General features: G+C 37.1%; 6 protein-coding genes, 1 long non-coding RNA gene and 1 pseudogene across 14 annotated transcripts; 4 read left to right on the top strand and 4 right to left on the bottom strand.

Moving 5' to 3' along the window:
- Window positions 1-85: 85 nt before the first annotated feature.
- On the bottom strand, window positions 86-2,206 carry LOC104737501 (uncharacterized). Its single transcript, XR_759742.2, has 5 exons — window positions 2,048-2,206; window positions 1,610-1,714; window positions 1,372-1,466; window positions 683-1,007; window positions 86-330 (listed from the first exon to the last, which is right to left on the bottom strand). It is a non-coding gene; the product is annotated as an uncharacterized LOC104737501 (long non-coding RNA).
- Window positions 2,207-2,345: 139 nt separating this feature from the next.
- Window positions 2,346-4,061, top strand: LOC104737493 (B3 domain-containing protein At5g60130-like). The gene is made up of 4 exons (XM_010457697.3): window positions 2,346-2,693; window positions 2,786-2,856; window positions 2,955-3,527; window positions 3,660-4,061. The coding sequence occupies exons 1-4, from the start codon at window positions 2,684-2,686 to the stop codon at window positions 3,918-3,920; spliced, it is 915 nt and encodes a 304-aa protein (XP_010455999.1). The 5' UTR covers window positions 2,346-2,683; the 3' UTR covers window positions 3,921-4,061.
- Window positions 4,062-4,105: 44 nt separating this feature from the next.
- Window positions 4,106-8,166, bottom strand: LOC104737483 (AP2-like ethylene-responsive transcription factor TOE2). Of its 4 annotated transcripts, none has more exons than XR_015584154.1 (10): window positions 7,241-8,163; window positions 7,100-7,125; window positions 6,965-6,995; window positions 6,789-6,876; window positions 6,562-6,707; window positions 6,088-6,214; window positions 5,819-5,943; window positions 5,494-5,607; window positions 4,771-5,105; window positions 4,106-4,370 (listed from the first exon to the last, which is right to left on the bottom strand). XR_015584154.1 is itself a non-coding variant. In XM_010457686.3 (10 exons), exons 1-9 carry the CDS (start codon window positions 7,765-7,767, stop codon window positions 4,797-4,799), a joined length of 1,455 nt encoding a protein of 484 aa, XP_010455988.1. In that variant the 5' UTR covers window positions 7,768-8,166; the 3' UTR covers window positions 4,106-4,370; window positions 4,771-4,796. The 4 variants fall into 4 exon arrangements, 2 of the variants coding, with proteins under 2 accessions (XP_010455988.1, XP_087347047.1); XR_015584156.1 differs by having other exon boundaries at window positions 6,088-6,172; XM_010457686.3 differs by having other exon boundaries at window positions 6,084-6,172; window positions 7,241-8,166.
- A 3,585-nt stretch (window positions 8,167-11,751) lies between these two features.
- LOC104737474 (pumilio homolog 18 pseudogene) lies at window positions 11,752-12,794 on the bottom strand (annotated as a pseudogene).
- A 606-nt stretch (window positions 12,795-13,400) lies between these two features.
- LOC104756653 (E3 ubiquitin-protein ligase itt1-like) lies at window positions 13,401-15,396 on the bottom strand. Its single transcript, XM_010479278.2, has 4 exons — window positions 14,495-15,396; window positions 14,278-14,383; window positions 13,563-13,618; window positions 13,401-13,467 (listed from the first exon to the last, which is right to left on the bottom strand). The coding sequence occupies exons 1-4, from the start codon at window positions 15,379-15,381 to the stop codon at window positions 13,401-13,403; spliced, it is 1,116 nt and encodes a 371-aa protein (XP_010477580.2). The 5' UTR covers window positions 15,382-15,396.
- A 770-nt stretch (window positions 15,397-16,166) lies between these two features.
- LOC104737459 (two-component response regulator-like APRR3) lies at window positions 16,167-19,602 on the top strand. 5 transcript variants are annotated; one of them, XM_087490905.1, is made up of 12 exons: window positions 16,167-16,470; window positions 16,899-17,108; window positions 17,185-17,332; window positions 17,420-17,581; window positions 17,678-17,811; window positions 17,894-18,067; window positions 18,153-18,297; window positions 18,398-18,677; window positions 18,755-18,785; window positions 18,864-19,049; window positions 19,128-19,195; window positions 19,302-19,602. In XM_087490905.1, exons 4-12 carry the CDS (start codon window positions 17,506-17,508, stop codon window positions 19,351-19,353), a joined length of 1,146 nt encoding a protein of 381 aa, XP_087347031.1. In that variant the 5' UTR covers window positions 16,167-16,470; window positions 16,899-17,108; window positions 17,185-17,332; window positions 17,420-17,505; the 3' UTR covers window positions 19,354-19,602. The 5 variants fall into 5 exon arrangements, with proteins under 5 accessions (XP_087347031.1, XP_010455960.1, XP_010455952.1 ...); XM_010457658.3 differs by having other exon boundaries at window positions 16,899-17,332; window positions 19,133-19,195; XM_010457650.3 differs by having other exon boundaries at window positions 16,172-16,470; window positions 16,899-17,332.
- A 265-nt stretch (window positions 19,603-19,867) lies between these two features.
- Window positions 19,868-21,950, top strand: LOC104756643 (putative serine/threonine-protein kinase PBL7). The gene is made up of 5 exons (XM_019231376.2): window positions 19,868-20,183; window positions 20,467-20,636; window positions 20,722-20,911; window positions 21,009-21,448; window positions 21,555-21,950. Exons 1-5 carry the CDS (start codon window positions 20,027-20,029, stop codon window positions 21,783-21,785), a joined length of 1,188 nt encoding a protein of 395 aa, XP_019086921.2. The 5' UTR covers window positions 19,868-20,026; the 3' UTR covers window positions 21,786-21,950.
- A 750-nt stretch (window positions 21,951-22,700) lies between these two features.
- Window positions 22,701-24,642, top strand: LOC104756633 (putative serine/threonine-protein kinase PBL5). The gene is made up of 5 exons (XM_087478369.1): window positions 22,701-23,063; window positions 23,242-23,363; window positions 23,451-23,643; window positions 23,732-24,147; window positions 24,244-24,642. The coding sequence occupies exons 1-5, from the start codon at window positions 22,928-22,930 to the stop codon at window positions 24,487-24,489; spliced, it is 1,113 nt and encodes a 370-aa protein (XP_087334495.1). The 5' UTR covers window positions 22,701-22,927; the 3' UTR covers window positions 24,490-24,642.
- Window positions 24,643-24,706: the final 64 nt, after the last annotated feature.

Genomic DNA, 24,706 nt, shown 5'->3' with positions numbered 1-24,706 from the left:
CCTGAATCTCATTAAATCTCTCTATTTTCTCCTGCAACAATGTCTTTAAAGCATATCATGTTGTCTTGCTGTCTGCAACAACTAGGGTCCGAAAAAGTCTTCAACAAATAGCACTTACATTGTTCGGTGGAGTAAATCAAATGACATTAAAGTATAGTGACAAATGGGTTTGGATTTGTATCTTGTTGTTGGCACAACTTCTGGTTACAAACTTACAAATCAAAATAAGAAAAGAGAACCAAACAATAGCAATATGTCGCAATAGATCATCATATTGGACTTCAACAATAAGGGTCCAAGTTATGTCCAACTACAGGGCTGTTTAGGGACCTGCAAGTTCATGTAAAGAGAATGTTATTACTCCTAGTGTTATATGATCTTTAAGAAAACGGTCGACAGAGAAGCAGAAGACACGAGGAGAATAATGCTACAAATCTCAGCCGTCTTGTATTCACTAAACATTTCTTCTTATGCTTTCAAGTTTATCCATTAAGAATCATGAGGTCGTGCTGAAATATGAGGTAAATACTACCACAAACTCTGGGGGTGTTCCATCAAAATCAGTGTTTTCTTCTTGTTATAATGTAGAATGTAATCAAAATGTACTAATCTTGAGGTGAAAATGTAGCTTGTCTGATGAGCAAAAGACAATTAAACGTCATTGTTTCCTAGATAATCTTACCTTGAAGTTTGGCAAAAGAAGCTATGGTGGAGCTCGTTGGTGGTTCATGAAATGGTGGTGATGTTGATGAGATGTGTTATCAGATGGGTGGATGACATAAAGACTGGGCAGATTCAAACTGAATAAGCGCTGAGAACGATGGCAAGTAGCTGTGAATGAAAGCAAGTGTGTAGCTTCTGAGAATGAGAATCCTGAAGATTGCTGCCTTTGAAAGTGAGAGGTGACGCTGTAGCTACTGTGCCGGTTCCACCACTGGACTGATCTTGTATTTGCCATGTCCTGGCTGTGATGTAACGTGACATAAGACCTTTATCTGGTGTCTTTCCTGGAGACAAAAAATCAAACTTTTAGTGCAGAAGATTATTCACTAAAGTATTCTCGTTTTCCAATTTAATGCTGCAGAATGCAGATATTATGCTTACACTCCAGACTTATCAAAGTAAAAGGATGGAGGGAGATCTACTCATCTAGTCAAAAAGATGAGTCAAGCTCAAGGACTGTTGAACTAATCGAATTCACTTATTGCAAATATTACTTGTCGGTTAGGTAAAGTTTGATAAGTTAAAAGTTGCCTTCTTATTTTCTAATGGTGTTCTAGTTCTGGAAAGAAGATGCACAAGATTGGGCATGAGAAACATGCGAGGTGACAAAATATTTGGATATTAAGAGATGTGTGCTATGGTATTTACCGTGGGTGAACAGAATGCAGAAGGTAAGATATGCCGGTTAATGGTCTGAAACTGAAAGGCGTATCATAGGTTGCTGCAACTATGTGGTTCTCCATCTGTGAATATAGATCAAAGTGGAAGGGTAAGAATAAGAAATTCATGAATCAAAAGAGGGATAGCTAGTGCAAAGAAACCTATGACTAACGGTTGCAGCAAGATGCATATGGAAGTAAATCTAAATCATATATGGTGCGCGTACCTTGGACCTCCTTCCACATATAATACCATTAGGGACATGGCAAAGGTGGAGGGGACAGTTTTTGTACTTTGGACCATCTCCCAAAGAAAGAGGTTCTCACATTAGCTATATAAAGAACATCAGAAACCAAAGTTTAACAACAACTAGCTTCTCAAATACTGAGCAGAGTATTTAACCAGTTTAACAAACAAGAAGCAGCTTCCTTAATCTTAATGTTATTGTTGTATGAATTACAAGTTAAAGTTTAACAAGCAAGAAGAACAAAACCCAAACATGCTACTATGCTAGGAATTGTGTGTAATTTATGTGAAGATTAAAGGCAATTACAAAAGCTGAGCTATCAATTTTACAGAAACCAAACATGAGAGACCTCGCTGTCACGCAGCGTCCGATATATAAAGAAGGCGAAATCGAATCTCTAGAGATTTTTCTACTTACAGTGAGAGAACACGTCGGAGAATGTAAGATTGATTTGACTGTTGAACGACGTTTTGAAATTTCCCGGCGAGAAGAAGTTGAAATCGAAGACGACGACGATCTGGCCGGAATAAACAACTGAAGTTACTACTATACCCCGTCGCGACTCGTCTCTGTGACACTATTCTTCAGGACAATACTGTCATTTTCTCAATCTAGAATGGCCCAAAATTTAAGCCCATTTGTTTTCATGGGCTTTAGCGGATGCTTTTGTTTTCTAACGAATCATCTTTTACTAAAACGGCGTCGTTTGGATAGTGCTTTTTCTATTTGAAGCAACAAGTAGATTCAGAGAGAAACCTCTGTTTTCCAATTTGTTGCTACAAAAGTCGAAAAACCACTCAACCAAAACCTTACGATCTGAGAAAACTATGGTTTAAAACAACTTTACTCACCTTACTATCCCATCAGGAACTAGGGTTTTCAAATCGCAGCTCACATTGAAGTAAAAGTAGTTTGTACCAGTCCTTGAAGTTTTATTTTTTCCATTTGAAGCAACAAGCGTTCAAGTCTCTGTTTTTTTTGCTACAAAAGGAAAAATCTCTAAATCAAAGCATAAGATCCAGAGAGCGAGACAAAGAGCACAAAGAAGTGAAGATGAACAAAGGTTTCTGCTTTGGACTCTTTTTTTTTGTTCTTGATTCTACAATTTACACAATGTATATCCTCTGTTCTGATTTTGTCTTGCCTTTATAATAGGAAACTCTTCGGATGATTGTCTTCCAAAGTTCTTCAAAGTGTACTTACCTGATGAATCCGGCGATGATCTCGTAAAAAAAAACACTCTTCTCTTCACTCTGTTTTGGTTTCTTAGATGTTCATCTGTAGATTTCTATTTTGGTTGAAACTTTCACATATATGTTTGCAGAAAATACCCATTTCTTTCACCAGCTTTGTACCAAAGCCTTTTCCTAAAACTGTAACGGTTAGAAGCATTTCTGGGAGCTCTTGGGAATTGGCGTTTAGGAAATGTAGTGGTGATGTTGAGAGTTTTGTTGTTGTTGATGGCTGGAAGTTGATTGCTAAAGATGAAAATCTCAAGGGTGGAGACTTCTTGGAGTTTGAGTTTGACGGCTCTCGGCACTTCAACTTCTGTATCTTCGAGCGTGAGACGATGTGTAAAAGGATAAGAAGTTGTCCAGAGCAAAGCCAGGAGATCAAACTGGAATCTGAGAGTGAAGAAGAAACTCGAGCTTCTGATGACGTTTTAGCTCATGATGAGGATGATGATGAGGATGATTCTGATTATGATAGTGATGCTGCTCTTGAGGAAGAAGATAATGATGGTGATGAGTCTAATGACTATGTTGTTGATGATGCTGCTAGTGAGGATGATGATGATGTTGAGGCTGATGCTGCTGGCGATGATCGCCATCTTTTGGATGATCCCGAGAATCCATCTTTTACTCTGAGACTGAATCCAAAGAAGAAAAGCCAACTGGTAAAACAAATTTGAATGTTATATAGCTTTCCATTTTTAAAAGCGTTGTGTTATGAGTTTTTATGTGAATGCTAATACAAATATAACAATCTGCATATGCTTTGTTTTATGATGTTTCTTTTCATAATGCAGCTTATCCCAGCTCAAGTCATAAAAGACTATGGCTTGCATTTCCCTGAGAGTATCACTATCGTTGATCCACTAGCGAAAAAATTCGGGATATTGGAGAAGCAGATCAAGATTCAGACGAATGGTAGTGTGTTTGTCAAGGGGTTTGGCAGTATCATCAGAAGAAATCAGGTGAAGACAACGGATAAGATGATATGCGAGATCAAGAAGACCGGTGACAATAACCTGGTTCACACAATGAAGATCCACATTCTGAGTGAATGATCAGTCATGTATCTCTTTAGCTATCTGTTTCAGTAAGTTTTTAAGTTAAACCAAGACTACTGTGGTTTATTAAATTCATGTAAAAGAGTCTCTATTTTCTGATTCCAGTCAGATCTATATAATGTCTTGTGTTATTGACTATACAAATCTATCTATTCTTGTTATGTGTGGCTGCCTGCAACAAGTAGTGAAAAAGTCTTCCAGTAGCTTCATACAAATAGAATGCATTGTACTTACATTGTATGGATTCATCTTAGAGATATTATCGTAAAATTACAAATGGGATAGGGTTTCTGTTTTGGTATTAGCCCTCAGTATATGTTACAAATTACAAGCAGAAAGATAACCACACAGTGACAATAAGTGCAATAGATTTTAGGAGAAATCGTCGTATTGGCTGGCCTTCCACGGTTTGGTCCAAGTTATTCCAACTTCAGGGTTGTCTAGAACCTGCACATTCACGTATGACGAGTGTTATTACTAGTAGTTTTTATAGGACCGTAAGAAAACTATCGCCCTAAATATGTGTTTGGGACTGACAAAGAAGCTGCAAACAGGAGGAGGTTAATGCTACAAAACTTGGAAACTCTGCCTTAGTCTTCTATTCACTAAGCATTTCTCATACTAGCCTTAGTCTTCTATTCACTAAGCATTTCTCATACTTTTTTTTATGTTTCCATCAAGGTTTATACTAGTACAAGCATCTCAAACTCTAGGGGTCTTCCATCAAAAGTGGGTTCTTTTCATGTGGATAGTAAGAGTTAACATAATGAACATGAGGTTGAAACTGCAGCTTTTGTGCTGAGTCAAAAAGATGAGTTGAATGTTGTTGTTTCTCAGAAAGTCTTACCTTAATTAGACGGAGGGAGGAGGAAGCTATGGTGGTGGTTGTGAGCGGTTCATGAGATTGTGGTGGTGGTTCTGAGATGCGTAGTCAGATGGGTGGACGACATAGAGACCGGGCTGATTCAGATTGAAAAAGGGCTGAGAAGGATGAGGTGTAGCTGGCGAAGAAGGCGGGCGTGTATCTGAGAGTGAGAATCCTGATGATGCTGCATTTGAGAACAGAGGCGGGGCTGTAGCTGCTACAGCGGTCCCACCACTGGACTGATCATGCCCTTGCCATGTCCTGGCTGGAAAGCTTTGATGAGAACGTAACATTAGACCTTTCTCTGGCGTTCTTTCCTGGAGACAAGAATTGAAATTTTAGCACAGAGTATTATTCAATGAAATCTTCAAGTTTTCCAGCTTTATGATGCAGATATTACAACACAGAAATAGAAGGCAACAACATAGAACTGTTTTAAAGGATATCACCAAGTCGAGCTCAAGTACTTAATCGATCAAACATCACAACAGTAACCAGGTTATGAACATCTATCTAACTGAACTCACTTATCACAAAAATTACTCATAGGCCAAGTAAAGTTTGAAAATAGTTAAAATTGTCTTTCTATTTCTCCTGATGTACTAGTTCTGGACAGAAGGTACAGAAGATTGTGAAAGTTATAAATATATGGCAGTAACAAACAGTTGGATATAAAGAAATGTGAGCTATGGTATTTATATTTACCATAGGCGAAAAGAACGCAGAAGGAAGGGAATGTCGATTACTAAGATGATCTGAACCCCTCTTCAAGAAATTGAAAGGCGTATCACATGAAGCTGTAGCCATGTGGTTCTCCATCTGTGAACATAAATCAAGTGGAAGAGTAAGAAATTCATGAATCAAGGAAGAACAATGAGGGCTCGAGCAAGTTAATGGGAAAGTATAGCTTTGAGTTCCAGATTGCAATGACAGATCGACAAAGAAACATTTGACTAATGATTGGAGCAAAACGCATATGAAACTGAAAGTAAAGTAAGTCATATTTGGTGCACTAAAGGGAAAACCGTACCTTGGTGTTCCTTCCACATACTATACTGTTAGGGACATGGTGAAGCCGCTGGGCTCTATCTTTTTGCTTTGGACCATCTCCCAGTGAAAGAGAGATTCCCAAGTTGAGGTCAAGCTTAACATTAGCTGAATAGTGAATTCAGAAAACAAATTAGTAAGTTCGTAGTAGCTTTTCACATATTGAGCCGAGATATCAAAGATGGCAGCAAAAGCTGCATAGCATTGACCAGTTTAATAAACAATGAACCGAGCATCAATAACATTACCTGCCTCGGGAATCATCCGGGATGCATGAGGCTCAATTAAGGAAGCAGCTTGCCTTCCATTCCATTGCATGGCTGCCTTGTCACAACCCCTAATTCCATAAGAATCTAAGCAATTAGTCCTGCAAATTTTCCTAATAGATAAACAAATTCAGGATAAAAGAGTTCATCATACTGTAATTTACAATCAGCAACAGCTGCAGCTTATACTCAGATGACAAACATCCCAAGACATATATAAATGTCTCATAGCCATCAGAATCTCTAGATATAACCCATAATTACAAATGGGAAATGGGGTTCTCCTACTAATGGTTCTAACAGAAACATTTTCACATCAACGAAAAATAACCAAAATCTTCATCTGAGTAATCTCACTCTTTTTCTAGCAATGACTGACAACTACATTTAGACAATAACACAAAGAACACTGCATGTGTAAAAAGCGCAAAATTAGATACAGGGAAAGTTTATTACGTACATGTTTCCATGAAACTGCTCGATTTGAGCACCCCACCCGCCAATCTTTTGCAAAGCAACTCCTTGATATCTTGAATTATTCCTTGAGAAACCAGAGCTCTGTCGCCGAAGTACTTGCACAACTTCCTCTTTAGAAAGATTTGCCATCTGTAAAGTTCGAAAACAAGATCAGAACAAATCACCAGCATTCCTGTCTTCCTTATATATTCTATAAACCGTAACCAAAACCTGCTTGAGATCCTCTTCATAATCGCTGATAACGAAATTGATATCAGCCTCCAAACCCCTGAACTTGACAGCAGCTCGATCATAAGCCCTACACGAACCAATGTTTAAAACTTATGAAACAATTGTAACATAACAAAAAAACAGTTGAAGTATCAATTAAATCCAAAAGGCATTACCTAGCTGCAGCATGGGCAGTATCAAATCCACCTATTGAATTCAAAAAGTTAAAAGCTTTTTATTAGAGAGCTAAGAACACAACAGCAAACAAAATCAGCTCACAGTGGTAAAAACCAATAGAACCCAATCCATACCTAAATAAACTTGTTTGCCGCAATCCCTGCAACCAGTAAAATTGACAAAAGGGGATTAAAGATTAATACAAAATCTACAAAGCTCAGAACTTGGGACCTGAGAGATAAACCCAGTTAAAGACTCATCTAACGTAAAATTACCAGATATGAGATTCCCATCTCCCGGTCCTGCGGTAGAAAGTAACACCTCTATACTGCGAACTCTTAGACCTAGGACCTCTCCTGCTTTTCTTAACCGGCTGTGACGGTGGCTGCATCACCCGTACAGCATCACCACCACCACTACCACCACCGCTTCCGCTGCCAATAAAGTCTCCAACTTGATTCCCTCTCTGGAACGATATATCAACGGTGCTCCTAGAACTCTGTGCGCTCGAATCCATAAAATTAATACCATCTCTAGGAACAGGAAAAAACTCCTTAGTCATCATCACATCACTTCTCTCATCATCACCATAACCATCATCATCTTCGTCTCCTCCTCCTTTCAGTATTTCAAATTGAAACTTGACGGTTCTAGTGGAACAGAGCTCATCTTCACCATCGATACAGCTAGATGATGCTTCAGCATTAACAACAGATGAGTTCGACGTCACCGATTCATCCATCTGATTTAAAGAAACCCCTTTAACAGTAACCGAATCGAGGCTGAGATTGAGATCCAGCATATGAAACTAAACCAGACCCAGAAAAAGTCAACGATCGGGTCGTTGATTTTAGAAATTGAACAGAGAAGAAAATATCACATTTTCATCTGAGACAAAGAGTTGGGAGATTTTTTAGAGATTCTGTTGGAGAAAGGGAATAATAATCTCTCTCTCTCTCTCTCTCTCACAGATGTAGTTCGATCACTATGGAGACAAAACTAGAGATTCAAGAAACATGGTGGCGATGAAAAGAGTTTTTTGTGCTCTATGGGGGACTTGAAGAGACAATAAAAATAACAGCTTTCGCCGGACGAAAGAGATTATCGTCGGCGAAGGAAGAGGAAGGAAAAAAAAAAAAAGAGAAAACGGGGAATGATGATGGGACGTAAGGCTGTGGGTTAGTGGCAACAAAGGAACATTAATAAGTTTTTTTTTTATTAATTTATTATTCCTTTTCCTTTCCATCTTTCTCGGCAATTGGACACCGGTTCTGCCTGTTTCCGGTTTAAAAAGTAAAACGTGCTACTTGTTTTGTTTTTATTAGCATGGTTAAAACTTAAAATTATGAACTTTACTGTCTCCCCTCTCCTACCAAAAAAAATAACATTGTGAAATTTACTGTTATACTACTTTTTAGCATTACAGTCTAAAACCATGTTAGCTTTTGGTGATTTCTTTATTGGAACAAAGATTAGTTATAAAATTACTAATACACTAGATATGCTAGAGGCTAGAGCCTATAGACATTATATTGAACAATGATTAATGTGCAGCTGTTCATGGAAAAGAAGAGTGTTTAATTCATAATAAGGATGTGTTTAGTCTTAAGTTAATTACACCAATTTGAACTTTGAAGTGTGTTTTACCTATAACCATTTTGTAAACACACATATGAAAATCATCAAAATTAGATTTCACTTTTTATTCTTAAACAAACTGAACTAATATTTTTAAAAAATAATTAAGAACTGAATTTGTTAGAAATAGGATGAATCAAACGAATTCGTTCTTATAATATATGTCATCTTAATCTAGATACAAATAAGAAAGTAGAGAGAAAGAAAGAGAAAATGAATCTAAGATTCACAACTTTGAAGACACATAAAACCAAAAACCACTTAAAAGACACATATTCATAACTTTGAAGACAATGCATTTGTTTCCATTCATAGGCGGGTCCTATATTTTATAGATACGTCCTACTCACAAGAAAGAAAGAAAAAAATCTATTGTGAGTGAAATAGAATATTATGATGGCTTTATTAATTGGATAACAAGTTTCCAACTAATGTAAGTGTCACTCGTTGCCCAAAAAAAAAAAAAAATGTAAGTGTCACATGTAAGAAAAAAAAGAAATGTGAAAACTAATCAAGAAGTTACATGCATAAATAAACATAAATTATATCATTTAGAAATTTGTGGTTATTGTAAAACGAATGTGAAAATAGTTTAAGATGATGAAAAGCAAATTTCATTTACATCAGGTTGGTAACTTGAAAAAAAAAAAACAAAAAATAGTCGACAACTCGACATAGTGATGAAATTTGGTTTTAATTTGCAAGGTTTTGACAGCCACACACACATTCATAACTATTGACATTGAAGATGTCAGTTATCTTTGACTCGTTTGGAATCATCAAGTTTTAGAGACAATGTTATTTACACTGTTAAAATCTATAAAGTCTAGAGAAAATAATCTATACATCAAATTTGTGTGCGAGTGTATATCCATTTATTTTTAGATTTGTCATTGAGTAGTTAACACATATATGTCTTTTCAAGTTCTACAACATTGCCAATTGGTGACATAAACTATTTTATAATGTATAAACCGAAAAATCTATAAAAAAAAAAGTGAAAAGATAACAAAAATATATGAACAATTTATATTCAATCTTATGAATTAGAAGAAAATTATTTTTTGTATTCACTAGTATTGTTTGAGGTGTAAGGAATATGACTAGAGAGCAATGTGATACAAAGAGATCAACGAAGAAGTTCAAAGGTTTTTGAGATGGGGTAATGTCCAAAGTGTTAAAAGAAGTAAAGGTTGCAAACATACACCAATCACAGATTTTTCAGTTTTTGTGTGTTTCTTATCTTTAACATGGTCTGCAATACACTATACAAAATGACCAAAGTACTTATCATGATATATTCTTTATGTTGCATTCATCGGGGTTCGAACTCAGGGTTATTGGCAAAAAAATGACTTGGAAAATATCTTCTAGTTGTGTCCATCCATACGAATCTCTTTTTTTTTTTTTTTTTTTTTTTTGTCGACATTTGTAATTTGTTTATGTAATGTAATGGGGTAGGTCAAATGATAAATTTGCGACTTGTTTTAGCCGGTGGCCAAAAAATTGGAGTGTCAGAAAAATCTCGAAGATCATGAATATTAACGAGTAGAAGAAAGCCACGTGTACAACAGAGATTAAACCCCAGCCATTCAACCACTCTCTCTCTAAGGTCAAAATCTTCCTCATCTGTCTATCTGATCTGACGGCCCACGTCCGTTCTTAGTTCTTACCTTCCTGAAATTTAGGGATTCCATTTTTTTTCATTTTTCATTTTCATTCTACTTTTTTAAAGATTTGCCATTTTACCAAGTACAACCTTAATTTTACTTTTGACGAAAACTGTTAATGTGAAACTGGGTTGTGGTACTGTACTTGCAAGAGAAAATAAATCGTCTATAAAAAAATATAGAAATACGGTACTATTACGTTACATTAACCAGAGAAAACGAAATTTTCAAAAGAAAACCAGAGAAAAAAACAAATTAGTCTTTAACTAGAATTTTATTAAAATTGTCACTGTTATTATATTATTTTTCTTTTTTTTTTGTCATTTTCTTTAATAAATACTATCAATCATTTCTTTTGTAAAAACATAAATATATTAAACATTCACTATAGACGTGGACGCCTCATGTCCTATCTTCTTTTGATGGATATATAATATATTTTCTCTTCTTCTTTTTTCTATTTTTTGGGGGAAACCTCTACATACCTAATTTCTCACAATTTGGCTTAAGTCACCTTTGCAAGGTCTCATATATATATTTCATTTGATTAGATCGCATTTTCACCTATTTTGTTGTACTTCGGTTGAAGGCTTTTGTTCAAGATTTGTCTATTTAGAATTTAGTAACATTCCCTAGAACACAGATTCACTAGCATTGTGCCATTGTAGTTTGGAAGCTTTTCCACTCAGTGTTTTTTTACCTTCAGACTTTAGTTATAGGATTATATCATTTATAAAACCTGGTTGTTGCTATGATATACTATTTCTTTTATTAATGAAAACTTCTTTAAATTTAAGTTGAATAAAAACAAATCACAGATAATATATTTAAATTATCAATAGTTGTCCACAAAGTCCATGATCATATGAGTTTATTATTCAGAAAATGAATATTGTTTCTGGTACGATGTGACACTGCAATTTCAAGTTGGCCATCTTTTTCGTGCGGTTTTTCAATTATGCCGATTTTAATACAAAGTACGTTAGACAGGAATTGGCAAGTACTGTATCTTTTTAAAAATATATTTTAAAGTAAGGGTAATTTAAAACAGAGTAATTATGTGGTTTTCGTTTACAAGTCCTGCAACAATCAATAACCAATTGCCGATAAAGTTTGCAGAGTACACATATTCCTGTGAGAAACTCCAACGAACGACCCAAGTTTGTGTTTACTTACCGACGTTACCGTCATTTCTTGTAGATAACTAACGTAAGTTTTCATCTCCTAATTTGGTTTGTTTTAGCTTCCCCAAACTTTCGGAATTAACAATTCACAAGAAGAGACGTAATAGCCATTTAATTTGCATGCGTTTTTTCAAATTGTTATAAAAACTCAACCTTGCTTATCAGAAAACCTTAATTAAACACCAAAAGTCCAAAACCATTTCTTACAAGAATCATGTAACTAACTTAAACACCCGAACAATTTATGTATTGTAACTAGCTTCAGACGTAAACACCGAGATACTAATACTAAAGTCAGTAACGAAGCTTAACTGATTCCAAGATGTTTGCAATGTTGCTTCCGTGAGACCTACGCAAGAGATGGATAAAAGGCATGAGCTTTTGCACCAAACACCAAAACAGATCAATCCTAGACATCTTCGTCGATTTCAGTGCGTTGCAAACCACGAAATTCCCATACTCATTCCTCGCCAGCCTCATCAACCTGTCTCCGTCGCACTCCAAAAGCTCCACAACCACCACTACCATTGACGACTCCGCCTCCAGAAGTTTCTCCACGATGTAGCTTCCATACTTCTTAAACGAGAGCTCAAAGCAATGGCCACGGAGACTAACTGCGATGTTGTGCATGGTACGCAAGTCCTTCAATGCAAGCACACGTTGGACCACAAAGTTCCCTGAAGCGTCGTTGCTTAGGCAGAGAGCGTTGTATGCGACCAAGTCTAGTATCTGATCTCTGTAGTAAGGATCATCCGCGTCGGTTATGATATCGTTGAGGGCGATGCAGCCGTGTTGGTCACGCGCTAGGTAGAGAGCGTAGTAGAGAATCTGCTCGTACATTGCCTTTTTCATCTCCTTGTCATCAAAAACGGCCATGGCTCGTATCGTCACGTACGATGCGTATTTGTCGGTTGTGATGTGGAGGAAGCGGCGCAAGATAACGTCGCAGAAGAGTGCGTCCACGTCATCTGATTTGCCGAGGAGCTTCTGCACGCGTCTCGAGCCGTGCTTGTTTGTGACGATCGCCATGAAGTAATCGGAGTCTGACGTCAGCAACGAGGCCATCCTCTGAAGCTCTGTTTTGTCAAACGACGCGATCATCTCTTTAAAGGAGGACATACCGTCGCAGCAAGTCATTAGGTTGAACATCGCAGCGTGCAAGTGAGTGGCGGAGGCGCGTGGGGCGAACCCCGGAGGAGGAACGGAACCGGAGATTCCATTAGGGTTTGGTAAAGCATCGAACAAGGTCGACATTGAAAAGGTATCACCAGCGACTGCCATTGATGATCTACAGAAAAGGGTTTCCTTTAATAAATTTGTTGTGTGGTTTTGGAGAAGTAAAAGAGAATTGTGAATGAATGAGATTGTTGGGATCTGTGGTGATGCTAAATAGTATTTATAGATGAAGTTAGGGTCTAATTTTGTTAGTTTTCCTTTTCCTAGTTACAATACAAGTCGGAATTACATTATTTCCTTTTCCTTTTGTAACTTTATGATTTTTACTACTTGTATTTGGAAAATAAATTGGAAACAAGTAGAACTTTGTACAATCTACAACGTTCTACGAAGAAGTTGAATTACAATTTAGCCACAAAAATCAAATTAACTTGGTTTCTTTTCAAATAAGGAAAAATAGCAACTAAAGAGCTTTGCTATATTTAATATTTGACTCTGTTTCGGAGCGTTTCAACTAATATTTGACTCTGTTTCGGAGTATATATATACATTTGGGCTCTAATAAATTGAAGGCGAAGAGAACTCTCTCAAGATATATTGTAAACATAGATCTCACTCAATAAGTCTTTCTAACTCATATATGGTTTGTGTTGTCAAGTCTTTTACCCCCAGAAAACAAGAGAAAAATATTTTGAAGACTAATTCACTTAAGAAACAAAAATAGCAAAGCATAAAGAGAAGAAACAGAGAATGCTTCAAAACACACACTAGTATTCTTCTTCGTTTCCTGGATTCTCATCATCGCTTCCTTCTATTCTTTCATGGATCTTAAACCTGTATTTGAACGAACAAACCATTATTATTCAGAGAGTAAGAGAGAAAGATTTAAGTAAGATCTTGTTGATGCAAAAACATAGATCATCCGTCACCTATTGATGTAGAAATTTCCTTCATTGTACATCACTGTATCATCTCTGCGCCTTCCCTGTGTGAAGGATCCAATGGAATAAAAAAGAAACCACAATGAAAAACACTACAAATGGAACCAAAACCAACTCATGGTGTTGAAACACTGGATTCATAGTAGTCTCAGTTTACCCATGTACAGTGAATGTCATCTTTATAAGCCCCAATCACACAAATATCAGATCAAACTTTTCAGTTATGCTAACACAAACCAAATATCTATTTAAAATGCTGACTTCATCAATGAGCGTAAGAAGAAACCGTAAGAAACAAGTCAAGTTTGAGCGAGAAGCGTAAATCAAACCCTTTCGATTGGAGGATCTTCGTAAACAACGAACACAACTTCGCAGTGCTTGCATGTATAAACCTTGAGTTTTTTTTTTTTTTGCCAACAAACTAAATTAGATTTTGTTCATTTTTTCTTGTCACTGAACTAAATTAGAGTAATTAGTATTTTTTTTGGTCACATTCAAGAAAACTGGTCCAATCTTGGGATTGGATTCGAGGGGTAAGAATTTGAACTTTATTATTACCTCTAACTGCAACTAACCAAAAAAACAGAGAAACAAGAAGAAGAAGATAATACCAAACGGAGATTGTAATTATTATTCAATCCAGAGTCTAGCTAAACAACACAGCCAGTAATACCACCATCAAATAAATAAACATCAATAATACAATAAACCCAGTTATAATCTCACCACCAGGAGGTCCAACAACCTCATTGAATTCGGTTAAGTGGATCGGTTTAGCTTCATTGGTGTAGGAAAAAGAATATCCACACCTAAAAAAGGTAACAAAGGAAGCACGAAATGTTTTTATATACAGTAATTGTGTTATCTTAACGACAACAATGTTGCTTTCAGGAAAAATATCAAAGTGGTAGTATACGTACCTGCAATTTATGGTGTCGCATCCGGAAGTACGTTCAACCATGTGTTGGCAGTTGTCACATTGACGCCACCGTTTATGATTAGCTAAAGACTTAAGCTTCGCATCATCGTTTTCAGTTTGCAACATCTTGTAATAGCCGCAGGTTAGCTTACTATGCCACGGAACTTTGCAGTTGATACAGAAGTCGCCACCACAACTGAAGCATTTCCTACGTCCAGGTTCAGCAAATGAAGAAGAAAGCTCGGTTTTGGACATTAGATACGAGCATTTTTGGTATGGACAGTAAACTCTCTGACTATGAGGCATTGAAACCTCTTTAATCATCAGCTTCCACATCAAACTCTGCTTTTCAGTCAATATCTCCCCACAGTCATCCATAGATAGCTGAGAGTTACAGAGATACTGAGGACATGTCGGTATCTTTCGTTCAAGAAGCTTCACCTCGACATGTGCTTTCACACAAGTTAAGCAAAATCTATGACCTTGTACACAAGCAGGAAACATGAGATAAATATCAATGTCGTCGAAACAGATATTGCAAATCTCTTCCATGAAACTGTTCTTCTTCTCTTCCGTGAAACTGTTCTTGTTCTCTTCCATGAAACTGTTCTTCTTCTCTTCCATGAAACCGTTCTTGTTCTCTTCCATGTAACTGTTCTTCTTCTCTACCGTGAAACTTTTCTTCTCTACCGTGAAAATTTTATTTTCTTGCGTGAAACGTCTCTTCTCTTGCGTAAAACTTTTCATTTCTTCCGTGCACCTCTTCATCATAAAGGGTCTATAGAAAAACTTAGTGTCTTCATTGAAGATCTCAACAAGATTGCAAGACAAGAATCGATTTCTCATAACTTTCACATCAACTATAAGCATAGCAATCTTGTTCTCCATGGGATACGCTATTCCCCTTAGCTTTAAAAATCAAATCAACCTTACATCAATTCCATTTCCTAATATTATAATATATATTAAGGAAAAGAAAAGTGAAACTTACGTATTTGAAAATCTGAGGGAGACGGCAGTATATAGTGATGCGCATGATCCCTAACTTAGTGGCTTCTTCAAGACCACGCAACAAAGCCCTAACATCAGCCTCCTCTAGGGAAGTAGTCATCATGTAATGGTGACGAAGCGGTTCATTACTCTTGAACACAAGATTATCCTCCTGGTCGCAAATTTTAACCTCAAGTCGAGTAACCGAGACTGGCGTTACACTCACCAAACTTTTAAAGTAAAGCTTGTAAAACTGACGGTTCACATTGCGTTTTGTTATAGCGGCAGCGCGATAATCACCGTCGAAGTTCATTTCACAAAGCCACTAGGTTTAGTGTAGTATGAGATTTTACGATTTATATATAATAATATAGTAACAACAAGGAAAATCTACAGATTAGATTCTTGAAGCTTCGTAATCATCATCTAAACTAAGAATATTCTGAGAAAATCAGGGGAAATCATAAAAGAAAAATGTAAGTCAAACGTTGTCGTTTCGTTGACTCTTTGGCTACGAGATCCAAATGCTCTACCGTGAAAGATTCGGTTTAGGTAACTTAACCAAACAACCTTCACAGTCCAAGCTTTTGATTTTGTCCACGTCACCAACCACATTACACGTAGGCTAATTATGCCACGTCATCAATCCCCCTAAAAAATATCTTCTCCGACCTTTTTGTTTTGGTTCGACCACCTCCCCAAAAGTCTCGATCTTTTTCAATCTTCTTCTTCTCTGTTTCTCTATCAAGTTTCTTTTTTTTTTTTTTTATTCTATTTTAGTAGCAACTGGGTTTTGTTAGTTGTTGCCTTATTGGGTAAAAGAAATTATTGATACGAATCAAAACTATATTAAATGCTAAACAAACCAGATTAAGCAAAATCTGTTATTTTTCTTTATTTATTTTTTTGGGTTTCGTAGTCAGACATGGTGAGAGATTCTGGTGGTGGTGGTGTTCTTCATCTATGGATAAGCTTTATGCTACAAAGGTCAGTTTTTTTTGTTCCTTTAACAATCTGGTGCTGCTTCATTAGCTTTTTGTGCTTTTCTCATTTAGTATAGGCTGTATAGCATAGCTTATAGTTTGATTCTGTATCATTTGCTTATAGTTTGATTTTGTATCTGGGTTCTGATGTTTACCTAAGAACTATTAGGAGATCCTAGATCTAAGAAATCAAAGAGACTGTGTTCAATGTTTCCAAGTACTGTGATGATTTGCTATAGGTACATTCATAGTTTTTGACTACAGAAGCAGTAACTTTCTGATTGTTTTTAAAAGGCTGATTGTGATTACTATTGAAATTTGATTAGCCTTTTCCTTGTTTAGTTTTTCTTTGAACAAAGTTTGATGCTTTATCCAATTTCAGTTTTTTCTTTTTCTTTTCTTTCTCTTTATTGGATTGAGGTTTTGGTGAAGGAATTAAAATAAGTTTGGCGAAAGAAGAAATGTGCAAATGTTATGTCAGTGTAGAGGGGAAGTTTCTGGAGAATCTTAGACGTTATTTGATGCTGCTTCTGTTCTATCTTGTTCATGGAGGCTGGTCTTGACACTGTCATATGAGAAAATTAGTATTCTAAAAATGTGTTTTAATAACAACGAAACTGGTGATGAAGTTGAAACTGAGAGGCAAGTGTTTGGTTTATCCGAACAAGTTGAATTTCGAGTTGAAGATACCACTGGTAATGCCAACGATTTGATACAGATTTCTCAACAACAACCACCACCGCTAGCTCCTGTTGTGAAGTGGGAGAGGTATCTGCCAGTTAGATCTCTTAAGGTTCTTTTAGTGGAGAATGATGATTCAACATGCCATATTGTTACTGCCCTTTTGAAGAATTGCAGCTATGAAGGTTTATTGATTGATTTGATCATCCTTGTTTAGCTATCATATTGTTTGCTTTCGACTAACTGTTTGTAAATTTGAAACTTTTTATCAGTTACTGCTGCTTCGGATGTCCTTGAAGCCTGGAGAATCCTAGAAGACGAGAAGAGTTGCATTGATCTTGTCTTAACAGAGGTTGTCATGCCTGTGCAATCTGGAACTGGTCTGTTGTCCAAGATTATGAGCCATAAGACACTAAAGAACATCCCTGTCATAAGTATATACTTAAATCCTCATTAAATTTTTCTGGACCTAGTTTCAGTATGTGATGCTCAGTTAGTGTAACTTAAGATGTGATGTTCTCTTTTTGTAGTGATGTCATCTCATGATTCTATGGTTCTGGTCTTTAAGTGTTTGTCGAATGGTGCTGTTGATTTTCTCGTGAAACCCATTAGAAAGAACGAACTAAAGAATCTTTGGCAACATGTCTGGAGAAGATGTCACAGTGTAAGTGTTGTGCTTTGATTACTTGTTTTCAAAACGTTACTCTGTGGTCTTATTTGTACTTATGAGTTTCTTTATATACCAGTCTAGCGGAAGCGGAAGTGAGAGTGCAATACAGAACAGGAAGCCAGTGAAAACTGAAAGCTCTGAAGGGTCAGAAAACGATACCAACATCAGTGATGAAGATCATGGGAATGAAAATGGGAGTAATGGTTTGAGTGACCGAGATGGTGGGAGTGATAACGGGAGCGGAACTCAGGTAATACGTTTCTATGGCAATAGATAACAATTATGTGTGAGGTATCTGTTTATGAGTTTTAATTGGTTTTCAATTACAAAAATAGAGTTCTTGGACCAAAAGAGCCGGTAACAGCACCTCACATTCATATCAATTTCCTGATGCAACCAATATGAACCTGGGAACCTATGCCAACAGATGGGATAATGTTAATAAACTGAAGGAGATTGACGATCAGAATGAACAGATATGTAAGATCATAAACTCATTAAAATGTCAATACAATGACCTTGTGAAACCATCTGGATAATTCATCTGTTGTCCTTACTCAAAACGATGAGTTTGCAATAGGTATGGGATCGCAGGAAGGAATTTTTATAGGTAACAAAGTTGAAGAACGAGGAAACCATGAAAAGGATGCAAACTTTTCTGTTCAAGCTTTGGAGAGAAACAATGATGACATGCTAAATCGCTCTTCTGGTAACTCACAAGTAGAAAGCAAAACACCTTCATCTAACCCGGAAGATTTGCAATCACTCGAGCTAACTCTGACAGAACCAAGAGAGGCTGGAGATTACAGAACCGGTGATCAAAGTGTTTTGAGGCATTCAAATCACTCTGCATTCTCAAAGTAAGTTCTTGACCTCAACTGCAAAAGAAATGTCAACCTGAGACTGATTTGGATTTATTGTTTCGTGTGATATGCAGGTACAATAACGGTGCTACTTCTGCTAGTAAGGTATTTTACGATATTTGTTGTGCTGTCTTTGAAGTCTATGACAGTTTCCACAAAAAAGCTTCAATTTTGCTGAGTTAGGCTCCAGAAGAAAATGTGGGAAGTTGTTCTCCCCATGACAGTCCTATTGCAAAACTGATGGGTTCGGGTTCAAGCAGTGATAATCCTTTGAATCAGCAGTCTAGTGGAAGCGAAAGATCGGCACAAAGAGAAGCTGCTCTGATGAAGTTTCGCCTTAAACGCAAAGAGCGATGCTTTGAGAAAAAGGTATAGCCTTCTAAACTAAACAAGCTTAAGCTCTAGTTTTTTGAGACGAAATTCATACGCCTGTTTTGTTTGTTTTAGGTTAGGTACCAAAGCAGGAAGAAATTAGCTGAGCAGCGGCCTCGCGTCAAAGGTCAATTCATTCGCAAGTGAGTGTAAATCCTCTTAACATATCTCTCTCTCTGGATGTACAAAAAGTTTCCTTATATAGTAATTTACTGACATGGAGTCAACCCTTTTTTTTTTAACCTCTAGGAGGGATGATACTAAATCAGGAAATGAGTGTCCAAGTAGTGACGACTGCTAAACAACGAAATTGGTATAAAAGAGAGAGTGAGATAGAGATACACTTCGAAGATCTGAAGACTGAAGAACCAAAAAAAGTTTCACAAAGTGGCATTAGCATATTTTGTTTTTCTTCCATATAAAAAAAACGAAAGTCTACAAAGATATCGTATTTTTACAAACATAACAATATTGCTTTGGTATTTATTTTCTACAAACAATCATTTACTCATTAATTCTGATTAATATTTTAATAAAATTCGATTTGATCGAGTATCCTTTCACTACAATTTTTATCCACACTATTTTCTCTTCGCTTGATACTCTTATCCTAAATTATTCTATGAATATAACTCGAGTATTTTTTGTTTTTAATTGTATTTTTGTTTGTTAACTTCCGTTATTATCAAGAAACGAAGTAACGAACCAGTAAACAGAGTTACAACTGACAACTAACAGAGTTAAAACAGAGTATTATCATATTTTATTTTCTCCCGCTCTGTATATATATTCACCAACGAGATCATTTAGTGCTCACCATCATCAACTCACTCTCTCTCTCTCTCGCTCACTTTCTCGCTCTAGTTTTCTATTTGAGAGTCTGTTTAATTACGTTCTTTTTTCCGGGAAAATAGTTTCTCGAGAAAATCAAAAACAAAAGCCTCAAGAAAGATTTCTCTTCGTTGATCGCTACGATGAGTCGTTTCTTTTGCTGTGTCACAGGAGAAACTTCTAATAGCGCACCGCCGGAAGAAGTGTTTGACGACGAACCACTTGAGGACACCGAATCCCTCAATCGTTTGTGGAGAGATGAACTCCAGATCCCTGACACTCGCAGTCGTGGAGCTCAAGGTTCCGTTTTCGTTTCTCTTTCTTTTTCAATCTTCTGAAATCGAGTTTTCTTGTGTGTGTTATGGTTTCTTGTGCCTTAAACAATTCTGTTTCTTAAGATTTTACTGACTTCTTCGTTTTCATCTCTTCACGTTATCGATCGTATCATGCAAGTGAAAGTATTAGTAGTAGAGTTCTTCTTGTTTCCATGAAGTTAACTGATTCATTAACGTGTACTACAAGAAATCGATGCTAGGGTGATCTTGTTCAATCGATCTTTAACGTTTAGTAATTCATATTGCAGAGCCGGATGCTGCTCTTTTCCCTGTAACTCCACCTCTACCTGCCAATTGTGGACGACCATATCGATGGCGCGAAATCTTAGACTCAACCCTAAACTTCCGGCAAGAGTTTTTTCTCGGCAATGGCAACTTCGGCCAAGTCTATCGCTGCGATTTCAAAAGAACTAACGAGGTATAAACCCCAAAAGGTCATTTCCTTTGTGCTTAAATATCGAAACCTAATTTCTAAACCAGAACTGCGACTTTTGATTCGTTAGGTTGGAGCTGTAAAGATTCAAGCTCATAACAACGAAACTGGTCATAAAGAGTTCTTGGCAGAGGTTACAACGTTGCATGAAGCTAATCACCCAAACGTGATTAAACTTCTTGGCAGATGTTACGGCCGCAGAAACCGTGCTATAGTTTACGAGTTCATGCCCAATGGAACTCTCGGACGCCACATCTTTGGTAAAGATAACTCAATATCAAACCTTTTATTGATTCTGGTTTAGTTTCTTAACTTACTTACTGCTTAACTCCTTTCTTTAACGTTCTGTTTTTGTAGATTACATGAGGAAGAGTCCGATACCTCAAGGTCTAGAGCAGCCAACTCGGGTTTTGAATTGGGGGATGAGGATGAGAATTGCTGAGGGTGTAGCTGAAGGTCTGATTTATCTACACGACGTGCTAAAAGTGATCAACCAAGACGTCAAGGCTGGGAATATTCTACTTGATGCGAACTTTGTGCCGAAGCTGACTGATTTTGGATTGGCGACTAAAGTCGTTGTAAACAGAAGCGGCGTTGAGAAGCGGAGCAAGATCACTGAGTTGAAGGGAACTATGGGATACATCGCACCAGAAGCAGAGCAGTCCCACTGGGTTTCGACCAAGTACGATGTCTATAGCTATGGAGTTTTTCTGATTGTGCTTTTCACCGGAAGGAGACCTTATAATCAGAATCAGAATGAAACTGTTCCTGAGGATAAACGGAAACTCACTGATTGGGTATGACTCAAACCTCGTATCTAGCAACTTTTTATACGTTTCGTATTCTGTAAGTAATATATAAACTGAGTTGTGTTTTGGATGTTCTTTCTTTTTTTGTTTGCAGTTTTTGCGAGTGTGGGCTAGGTATGGGGATGTGCCTGAGGCAGCTGATACTGCGCTCGGTAATGCGTATTCGGTCGAAGGTTTAAAGAGAATATTTCAGATTGCGAGGCTGTGTATTAGCGCAGACCCAAAGGCACGGCCTCCCATGCGTGATGTGGTAACGATGGTTCGTCAAGCTGCAGTTTTCCCGGTCAGAGTGGTGCCCCTGGTGGAAAGGAGGCATACGGTATAAAGAAGTTTCCTCAGGCGGTTTTATGTAGGCTTTTTGGTTTTTTGGTTTTTTCCAGAAACATATTCTGGACTTGGTTTTGTAACGGATGGTTTTGTTACTATTTGATCAGAATAATTTCACTCTTTACAAGTTTTTAATCAACGTTTAAGATCTTTTTTGGTTTCATTTTTCACTGTTACGAAACTTCTTGATATAGGATAGAAGAGGTAAAAAGCAGAGCATAAAAGTTATTGTTGGCGTTTTAATTTGCTAGATGTGTAAGTCTTCCAGAATTAGCCTTTTTGATTTCCGATGCAAGAACCCACCAAATCAATTCTATCGGATCAATGATTTTGCAACTTTACAAGTCAAGTTGTGAAAGGTCTTGACTCTTCTCTTGATCAATTTATACCAAGAAACATATAGCTCTATATATGGTTTGAATCAGTAGTTTAGTGGTTATCATATCCTTAAACATGGAGTCATTTAGCCTTTAGGATGGATCATTCTAAATCAGGAAAAATTAATGAGTGCCCAAGTAGTGATGACGACAGTTGAACAACAAAACTAGTATAAAAGAGAGATTCACTTCCAAGATCTGAAGAACAATATGTTAGTTTACAAACTTTAAGAATTTTTAGTAATCTTTTCTCAAAATTTTCCGTACTTGTTCCTTGATTGATTTTTATTGCCATGATAATTAGTAAGTAGTAGTCTTGTTCAAATATCGTATTTCTATAGATATAAGTTCTACAAACAATCATTTACTCATGAATTTTGACTAATATTATTTATATTTCCACAAAATATCCTTAACACATATTTTATTTATCTTTTAAGGCTTTGTACATGTGATACTTTGATCTTGTTTTTTTCTTTTTCTTTTTTTTTGATATTATATGAATCTAATGAGTAATGAGTGTATTATTTAATTTTATAATTAATAATAAAAACTTACTCATAGAGTTATAGAGCTCATGTATATATATCCTCCGGCTAGTTCTTTGAGTGTTCTTCATTCGACTCTCTCTTTCTCGCTCTAGTTTTTTTCGTATAGAGTTCTCTCTCTCTCTCTGTCTAATTACATTTTCCGGGAAAAAGTTTCTCGGGGAAAAAAAAACTAGAAAAGCCTCAAGAAAGATATATCTTCGTCGATCGCTGCGATGAGTCGTTTCATGTGCTGTCTCGGAGGCGGAAGCGCAAGTAACATAGTGCAAGATCCAGAGGAACTACCGCAACCACCACAACCACCACAACCACCGGAGCCAAAAGATTCATCGGAAACTAACGACGAAGAAGGTGAGTAGTTTAATTAGGAATATCGAACTCTGACGATCGTGAACTATTCTCGTTTTCTGATTACTTGTACCACAAGCAAGTCTGTTAATTAGAGTAACTTCTTTTGGGAAACAAGTATCTCGATCTTGCGAAACTGATTTAGGGTTCTTCTTCTTGTTCGTTATCTTTCTTTCTTAAGGTTTCGTTAAATTTCAATGGAATGAGATCGTAGAAGGAACCGAGAACTTCGCTATAACACATTTGATCGGCCATGGCAGAGTCGGCAAAGTTTATCGCTGCAATTTCCCAAGAATTCATAAGGTATGAACCCCAAAAGTCGTGTACTCTATTGGTTAAAGAATCGAAACCCAGTTTCTGAAATCAGAAACTTTTGATTGATTCAATTAGGTTGGAGCTGCAAAGGTTCATGCTCATGGCGACGACTTTTCTGGTCTTGGTGATTTCTTGGCAGAGATTACAACGTTACGTGAAGCTGATCACCCGAATGTGATTAAACTTCTCGGCAAACACTACGGCGTGCAAAACACTGCCCTTGTCTACCAATTCATGCCTAATGGCTCTCTTGACCACCATCTCTTTGGTAATCAATACAAACCTAATCAACTCTGTTTTAGTTCTAATCAACTCATTCCAGTTTTTTTTAACTCGTTCTCTCTTTTTGTTTGTAGCAAATGCGAGGCAAGTTCAGGGTCTAACACAAGAAACTCGGGTTTTGGATTGGGACACGAGGATGAGAATTGCTGTGGGTGTAGCCGAAGGTCTGGTTTACGTACACCAGGGGCTTTCCTCGATTCACAGAGATGTCAATGCCACAAACATTGTGCTTGATGACAATTTTGTCCCGAAGCTGACTGGTTTTGGAACCGCGGTTAATATCGCTTACGATGAAGATGGTGTTGAGATGCAGATGGAGGTCAGTAAGAATGGAACTGACGGATACCTCGCACCGGAAACAGAGAACTTCGGGTTGGTTTCGACCAAGTCCGATGTCTATAGCTATGGAGTTTTTCTGTTAGAGCTTTTCACCGGATGGAAAGCTTATGATCGGGAGAGACCTGAAGCGAATAAGAAACTCACTGATATGGTATGACTCAAACTTTGTACATCTAGGTTTTTTTTTTTATACGTTTCGTGTTTCAGAAGTAACTTAGGTTTTCTCGAATGTACTTTTCTTTTGCAGTTAATGCCACTGTTGAGTCTGATGACTAGATTGGAGCAATCGCCTATTGTAGTTGATGTTGCGCTCGGTAAGAAGTACTCGGCTCAAGGTTCAAACAGAATATTTGAAACTGCGAGGATGTGTTTAAACGCGCAGCCATTTGAACGGCCTGCAATGGATTCTGTGGAAACATCGGTTCGTGAAGCTGCAGCTTACCTGGTCCCAGAGGAGCAGCCCCAGGTGAAAGATAGACGTTGTTCGACATAAGAAGTTTGATCAGGCGATATTATGTAGGGTTTTTTTTTTTTTTTTGGGTTTTGGTTTTTGTAGAAACATATTATAGACTTGGTTGTGTAACGGATGGTTTTGTTACTGCTTCTATGATATGAGACAAGGTCAGGGTGTGAAGCTTTTGAGACATTGCCATCTGTAAAGTAGTTGTTAATCAACGTTTAAGATCTTTGGTCTTCATTAATTTCTCTGT

This window comes from Camelina sativa, chromosome 2 (assembly GCF_030686135.1).
Source record: "Camelina sativa cultivar CO46 ecotype springtype chromosome 2, ASM3068613v1".
In the NCBI taxonomy this organism is placed as follows: Eukaryota; Viridiplantae; Streptophyta; class Magnoliopsida; order Brassicales; family Brassicaceae; genus Camelina; species Camelina sativa.
The sequence above is the reverse complement of the archived record's forward strand: the minus strand, read 5'-3'. Positions and strand labels throughout refer to the sequence as shown.